Source organism: Atta colombica, unplaced genomic scaffold, assembly GCF_001594045.1.
Source record: "Atta colombica isolate Treedump-2 unplaced genomic scaffold, Acol1.0 scaffold28, whole genome shotgun sequence".
Lineage (NCBI taxonomy): Eukaryota > Metazoa > Arthropoda > Insecta > Hymenoptera > Formicidae > Atta > Atta colombica.
The window spans coordinates 892,759-901,715 of NW_017259381.1; the positions used below are offsets into that span (position 1 = coordinate 892,759).

Consider the following 8,957-nt stretch of genomic DNA (forward strand, 5'->3'; position numbering starts at 1 on the left):
ATTATATTTTATTTTATATTATATTTTATACTTATATCTATTTTTTATTTTATATTTATCTATATTTTCATTACAAAAATTGTTGGAAATGATTTCCTTTGTATTTTTCCACACGTAACGATAATCCACACAATTGATATTCTTGTATCATATGTATGATATTCTTGTTGTTACTGTGAAAGTTCTCTGAAATCGTATTATCGCTGCATGAAGAAATAGGAAATACTCCAAGAATTTTTGAGCGCCTTCGACAATCCAAGCGACGTCGATGAAGCACGCATCGATGCGAAAAGAAATCATTTCTAGTTATTTCTATAATGAAAATATAGATATAAGTATAAAATAAAAAATAGATATAAGTATAAAATAAAAGTATAAAATAAAATATTTATAACTTTGAAAGGAAGCGTTTCTGAATCCATGTTTATGTGACTTTTTTTCATTCCTACAATGAGTGGAATATGTTCTTAAAGGCCAACTATTTCTGGATACATATTTTATACTTTATGCAGGTACACCTATTTTATACATTATTCTAATAAAATGAAAATAATAAGAAACTTCACAAATTCTATTTCATTTTCTTTACAATATTCAAACAAATTTTTTTAATTCAAATATTCCAACAAATTATTAGAGATAATTATAAAAATTTTGTCGCGCGGCAGCAACAACAAATGTTTCAATAAACACTATAATTCCTAAATTAATAGAAATAATTGGATGCATTCAGAACAACAAAGCTCATTAAGCTTTTTCGCAATCGTTGCGAAAATTAGCATCGATTGTTGATGTAAGCGAACCAATAATCGAATTGCCAAGGAAGATCTTCGATACAAATCGTATACATTAAAGATACGACAGATGTTCTCTGAGGCTGCTAGGACAAGCCGAGCTCCTCTTGCTCACCTCGGCTCCCATTCTGGCCTCCCAACAGCCCAGATTTAAATCCCTTGAACTACTATGTATGAAACGTAGTTGAAAGAGTCATAAACAAATCTCGGCATCCCAATGTAACGTCATTAAGGACCGCTATTGAGGCAGCATTCGTCGGCATGAATAGCGCTACATTACAGCATGCGTGCGAATGCTCAGACCGAGAATAGAGGCCGAGATTCAAACTAATGGATAATATAACGAATAATTGTGTTCTACAGGGATCCCTCACGTGCCATGTAAAAAGATTTTTTTGTAATATTTAATTTTTCATTAAAAACATTTTGTTTAAAGAAATTGTTCGATTTATCTAGATTTTGATGACATACCCTATATATGTAGTATATATAATATTATAATTCCTAGTATCTACAATGTTGCAGCGCAATTTGCAATATTGCAATATTTTTGCAATGTTACTGCAAGTTTCTGTGCTGGGTGGATAATAGCGAGTGAAATCTGAGATAAAAAATGAAATTGACGACAAATTGTACACAGAGATAATACAAGATACATTATAACGAGTTACAAGATGAGTGTAAGTGTACAAATAAAAAGAAAACGAAATTGTGTATGATGAATACAAAATATATAATACAAAATACAACATGACAGAAACAAAAACAAGATTACAATGTGAATTTTTATATGTCATTGCCAATAGCGATAATTAATACGCAAAGAAAATGAGAAGTAGCGCAGTAGAAATCAAGATAAAATAGTCATATTTCTGAAAAAAGTAAGAAATGAGATACTGTCAAGTGAAAAGAGGAAAGGAAGAGGATCGGATGGAGAGAGGTAGTGTATTAAAAATTTTTACAGCGACATAGGAAAATGGAACGTGAAATTTGGTTGAGTGATGGACGGGAAAAGACAAGGAATCGTGATACCGAGTAAGATGGATATCTCGAGGGTGAAACTTAGAATTAAGATGTAAAATATTATAAAGATAAAAAGGGATGTTACAACGAAGCGAAAAATAAAACAACAAAGAAGATGAAGAGTAAAACATTGATGGATGTTTAACCAATCGAATCGAGTGAATAAGAGAGATATATCATCATACGAGCGTTATAGGAAAAATAAAAACAGGAATTTTGAATGCGTTGGATACAAGATAATTTTTGGGTTAAAACTATAAACAATTTGCGTAGTTGAAGAGGATTAATTATAAGAAGTTAAAATATCAAGAGTTTCTAAGCGGTAGTAAGAATATGGCGAAACGAGTAAAGAAGAAGATGAAGAAAAACAGCCTGATAATTATCAGCGACATAATTACAAAAGAATCAAGAAGAATCAAAATGTATATCAAATATTTTAATGGAGGAGAAACATGGAATAGGAATAGAATTGAGAGAGATACAAAAGGATGAGAATCAAGAAAGCGAGGAGGAAGAATCGGCTATAAGTAGGCAAATTTGGAGGGATTTAGGTGAAGGGAATTAGATGATGCCCATTTGTAAACGAAATAAAGATCATGATTAACGACCTGTACATATTAGACCTGTATATATTATATATATATTTTAAATATTGATAAATAGATATCGTGCAATAACATCCTGCATTTGGTCTATATGCTCCTTTAATGTTTATTATAAATACAAAATATTATAAATACTGCTACTAGTACCCTATAAAAACTACAAATTTTTAACTACTATATTTAAAAATATATGTAAAATATAAAGAAAATATTATATAAAAAAATTTTCTATACTATATATATTCCGAAGTATATAAAATTTTAAATGTAAAAATAAATGTTTCATAAACTTTTTTAAGATTTATTTTTGATCGTACCTTGCATATGTCGAATCAATCATGTACGATACTTGTATATATTTTACATCCAGTTATTATGAAATTAGTAATGTAATCTATGATACTTACTGAAAAACAGGAGGAGTATTATGCAAAGAATTATCATTCGCCATAATAGTAAAATTTAGCACTGTTGGACACACATCCATAGCACGACCTAGTATATCATTTCGGACGATTACTAATGTAACACCAGCAGGACCAATATTTTTTTGTGCACCAGCAAAAATTACTGCAAACTAAGAAAACGCATAATTATAATATATATAATATAATACCATAGTATTACATATTGTATAACAATTACGTATTATAAATTAGCTGCAAAAAACCCAGCATTATTAAAATGAAAATACGTGTATAAGGTATAAATATGGAGATAAGTTTTAATAGCTAATCTAATAATAACTAACAGAAGACACAGTAATATCGGCGCTAAATGGAAATATAGCTTTAATACCGTGTACTTTTACTATGCGAGCCAGCAAGTTGTGAGCCGAGATTATAGGATTTTAATACGGATTAAGATTCCTGAATACTCAGTCAAGAACTCTGCATTGACGGTGACAACCACAGAATTACGGCCTTGTATGTCGAGAGCCTCACACACACACAAACACGAATCCATCTGTGTACTTGTCTTCAGCGCGTCAAGAGCGAACAAGACAGCGAGCCATCTTTCTTGTTTTAGTCACTTGTTTCAAACGATCAAAAATGCTTTCTCGATAGTTTCGGCCGCTCGACGATATCAGTAGGGGCGAGGAGGCATTCTAATTAATATATAAGTTTTATAATAAATTGTAGTAATAGTATACCTTTCCCATTAATCCAAAATAGTATGAATCATGTCAAAACGTAACAGTTTAGGAGAGATTTAATTTTTGAAATAATTTATAATAGGATATATTTTGAAATAATTCGTATTTTGAAATAATTCATAATAGGAGTTTTAAAGCAATAAATATAAAAACAAATCCATTTCGCTTTCCAATTGACAAATAAAAATTATTTATATTTTCATCATATATTATAATAATTTATAATATTATTATCATTATCATAGTTCACATATGAATAATAAGAAAGAGAAATCTTAATTTATAATATTATAATATTATAATAGGCTCGTGTTTATATGTGTGTTATAGTGTTCTGCCACGATAAATGGCAATTGAACTCATAGACATAGAAAAAGTGACATTTTGATGAGGAAACATGATTTGTATTGCATGCTATTTCGTTATTATTTGCTTAATTGTGAAAATCTCGTGACTTATCTCGTTTTTAAGACTTATGAAAGTCTCAACATGGACAGAAACTTATCTTGGAATTTTATATGTAAAAGCATATTTTCACTCGTTTCAACAGTTGTTAAACCGTGTGTTTCTGTTCGAGTATTGGTTCACTTTATGTGCTTTTTACTGACTATTTACTGACTATCAAGGAAAGGACATTTTTCATCGATTTTTACAAGTGTTTCAGCAATTATTTAGCTTTATCTGGAGACATTGGTAGTTTCTCGCTAAGCCAAGCGCAGACACTGCCATGGCTATTTTACGTGAGCTGGCAAATTGCGGGGGATCGAGATTATCATATCTCAATAAGGGTAGAACCGATCACGTTTTATATACACTTAATCAATAGCATACTAAAAAAATATGTACTATACAGATTGTATAGTACACTTATTTTTTCTCTACTTGTCCTAGCGGCCACATTGCGACGAAAAATACGAATTTGAAACTTTTAATGTAAGAAACATCATCGTCATCATCATCGCCGCTACGGAGTGGGGAAAATGTCCTTTTAAAATTTTTGGCGCAAGAGGCAAATGTGCTAGCAACGTTCACATCACACATGATGATTCAGCAAGCGTTGCAAACGCTGCAACAGTTCTGCACATTTTACACATTCTACACTCTGCACAGATTATAAGTGAAATTAATGTTCACGCGACACGAAGGAGTTAAATAAGTGCAATTGTGGTGCAAAAGTGCTAAAACTATACATAATATTCCGATTATTATCTCAAATGCGCAATTAGCCCAATCACAAGAGTTTTTCAGTAGGTCACTTTCATTAGATCATTATAGATTTATTCGTGTCGCTTGCTCCATCATACCCCATGTTCCTATCATACCTCCTATTCATTCCAATGCACTCATTAGAGTAAGTAGGAACCATGGCAGGAGCACGTTGGAACATGTTGGAACATGCGAGCAAACCTTAATTCTACCATAATAGCGTTTGTCATTGGCTCGCATTAATTTTAATTTTAATTTACATTTTCGCTCTTCTGTATACTGTATACTGTATATATTTATACGACATTCGTGTTCTCGTGATCATCATATTGATCATCATATTTATGGAGACTTAATTAATTACCTTCAGGGAATTATGTTCAAATTCCGAGACATCACTCCATTCTTGTTATTTATGTTATGAATATTAAACAAGGATGACATGACACTCGGAGAACACCCGGGTAGGAATTCGAACATACCTCAGCATGTTAATTAACCGTGCGCTCTTGTAAGAGACAGTTTTCTTTGTTTAAATCAGCTTAACGAGATTAGTTTTTATAAGTATATGTACATACATGCAGGCATTGGCGGAATCTACAAAAGAAATAAATTTGCGCAACAGAAAACGGCGGAATCAGCGGAATAAAGTCACGACCAAATGAAACATTCCGCACTTCCGCATATCTGCAGTTCTGCATCCCATGGAAGCGCACCTTGAGATTGCCAATTACAATCAAAGTTAGTCAATATTTTAAATTAATTATTTCAGAACTATAATTGCATGCCAATTATTTTTAAAGGTGAAATCACACGGTGCGGAAAACGACTGCAGAATAAAGAATGAGACACAGAAGCAGCCAATCCGCATTTTTCTGCGTTATTTCAAAGGCGCTGATTGATTGCTTCTATGACGCATTCTGTATTCCGCAGTCGGTTTTCGTACTGTGTGATTTACCCTAAAGGTGCCATTTCATTCGATGCTAAAACGCTTGATGCTCGTTTTGTTCACTCTATGTAATTTTATCTATGATTGACGCTAAAAAGTTCGTTTCTATCCAACTTTCCAGCGGGCCATTCTTGTAATATAAAATTTATTTTGTGCATTTTTAATTGGAAAATTTTGTTTATTAAAATTCCAATATGCAAAGCAAAGAAAGTAAAGTAAAGTAATAAACATGAAATAATACTTTGAATATTTGTCTAATAATAATATAAAAATATAGTATTTAGAATATACCACTCCACTTAAAATTTTAATAAAAATATACTCATGTGACGCTCATTTTCATTCAAAACGAAAGAATCTAACAGAAAAACGCGGCGATCGGTTTCATGAATAGAGTTATTAAGCGTTAAAGTTGTAGACTTTAGAGATTAAGATATCTGTCATCCTGACTAGAGAGCTTCACAAGGAGAGAGTGGCAAATTGCATCACATGACCTATCTCCTCTGATTGGGCATCAAAGCTCTATAGGTATGGAAAAGATTGAAGAAAACTGGTCACGTGATCCCCTGATTGGACGTGGACATTCACGTGATGCAATTTGCCACTCTCTTCCTTTAATTCCGACTCAATATAGCGCTATGTATATACGTATTCTGTATTAATTACATAAATTCGCTATTTTAAAAACAAATTCTTTGCTTCACAAACACAAATTCACTGCTTTAAAAACACAAATTCACTGCTAATGCAAAGAATTTCTGTTCACAGCAGTGAATTTATGTTTTTAAATATATAAATTTGTGTTTGTGAAGCAATGAATTTATATTTTTAAAACAGTGTAATTTGTATAATTAAAGCAGAACGTATACAGTGCTAATACGTAGAAAGATAAAGATAAATCAGTGGGAATTTTCTTTATATGGGAATATTTTTGAAGAAATTCTAAGAGTAAGTTCCTTCAAATCATTCTCTAGCATTAATTTATATTGACATAAATAGTGTCAAAATTAATAATTATGTAAATGATGTATGTAGTGTAAATTATTTCAGTTCTAATATGCCATTTATTCATACAGAAATGAAGCTGATGTTCAACTTATGATATTTATTTGATTGGAAATTGCTCAAGTATATGAGATACATGAATAAAGAAATCGGTTAAGATTGATAGTTATCAGAAAAATCAAAATTGTTAATCAAATTTTTGAGGATGCCAATCCAAAAATAGAACATGGTACAAGAAATATATTTAATTATTGCTACAAAGTCACATTTTTATATAAATTTAATGTTCTGTTAATTGATAAAAATGTTCTTGTTTAAATTGGCGTGGCCCTGTTCTTCTAATTCTTCGATTATTCTGCTTAAATATTGTCCTGCCTACTTTATACAGAAATGAAAGTGACATTTTCACTATTACATATACTACAATTACCATTCCTGTAGACGATACAATGACAGTAGCAAGGTTAACCGGAGATCATTACGTAAAAAAGCAGAGAATATAATTATAGAATAAACTGAGAGAATAAAAAAGGTCAATGAATGAACTCTACAGAAATAAAACCGCAAGCAATCATTATATAAAAGCATTGAAATCAAATAAAATCATACATAGAGCCAGTTAAATTGCTTATAAACATAAGATAGATTAACATATCCATCTAATGATCCATCTAACAATTTGTTGTACATGTGAGAAAATCATTAGAAATGCGTTATGTGAAAGTGATCGGAAATACATAAATAAACAATTTGTCGTTTTCTATTTAACAATTAAAGTTTTAAACAGTTTCATTGAAGCAAATTATTTATAAATTTATTATGAGTACAATTAATTAGTTCGGTTCGTTTTTATGTGCATTTATTTCAGAACAAAATGAATAAACAGATCAATATAAAATATTGTCCATCGTTGCTTATTACTTTTTCCCATCTCTCAGGCAATTTTCGAATTCCATCTCGAAAAAATGACTCGTCTTTGGAGGCGATCCAATTTTGGAGCCAATTTTCGATTTCTACGAAAGAAATGAACCGGTGACTTGCTGCATCCTTCGAACAGTAATCAGAAGGAACAATGTCCAGAGAATACGGTGTGGTAAAACATTTCATTTGAGCATTTCCAAATATTTTTTTACGACTTTAGCGACATGAGGCTGAGCGTTGTCATGAAGAAGACCACATCTTTGCTCGTATTCCGGCCGTTTTTCTCGCAATGCACAGCTCAAACGAATCAATTGTAGCCGATACTGATCGCTCGTAATGGAATCGCCAGATTTCAGCAGCTCATAGTAAACAAGACTCTTTTGGTCCCACCAGATACAGAGCATGATCTTCGAACCATGAATGTTCGGCCGTGGTGTTGATGTTGAGGTTGATGGCAACGATTGACCGGGCTTAGCGTAATATTTTTTCTTCTTGGGGTTATCATAGAACTTCCACTTCTCATCTTCAGTCACAATCCGATGCAAAAAACCTTTTCTCTGTTGTTTTTGAATCAGCTGTTTGCAAGTGAAAAATCGCCTTTCAACGTCTCTCGGTTTCAATTCATAAGGCACCTAATTTGTTTTTGAATCATTCCTATAGCTCTCAATCATACAGAAACAGCTTGTTATCTCCAATGATTCTGCAAGCTCCTCTTGCGTTTGACTCTGATCTTTTTCGAGTAATGCCTCTAATTCTTTGTTTTCGAATTTTTTTGGCTGTCCAGAGCGAGGCTTATCTTCAACGCTGAAATCTCAATCCTTGAAACGTCGAAACCCCTATATGATTTATCAGGAGCAGTGTCACCAAGTAAATTTCGACAAGCATTCGATGGGCTTCAGCCGCACTTTTCTTCCAATTAAAGCAGAAAATCAAAACCTCCCGCTATTTAATTAACACAAAATTCGACATTTCAAACACAGTTTTGAAAAATCAAGGTTTTTGTATGAAATTTAAAGCGATATAAACTGAATATTATTAGCAGATGTTTAACCTCTCTGAAACCGCCAAAATCACTATGAACCATTCACAACAGCTGGAGCTATCTTTGAGGAAATGGACCGAACTAATTTGTACTCCCAATAGAAAGTACTCCCCATATATCTGAACAAAGTGTTTTGGATAACCATATTGTTAATTTAATATATTCAATATGTAATAAATATAAATATTTTAATATAATTAAAATACTATTACATTTTATTTATTAACAAGTTGTAAATACGTCGATAAATATGCAG

General features: G+C 31.9%; 1 protein-coding gene across 5 annotated transcripts in view; it reads right to left on the reverse strand.

Annotated features, from left to right (window-relative positions):
• The window catches only part of LOC108689879 (probable phosphoserine aminotransferase), a 160,112-nt gene that overhangs the window by 42,446 nt on the left and 108,709 nt on the right, over positions 1 to 8,957 (reverse strand). For all 5 annotated transcript variants that reach the window (XM_018196831.1, XM_018196833.1, XM_018196834.1 and 2 more), the window contains one exon: positions 2,830 to 2,999. In XM_018196831.1, coding sequence (XP_018052320.1) covers positions 2,830 to 2,999 — 170 coding nt within the window. The remainder of the gene's footprint in view (positions 1 to 2,829; positions 3,000 to 8,957) is intronic.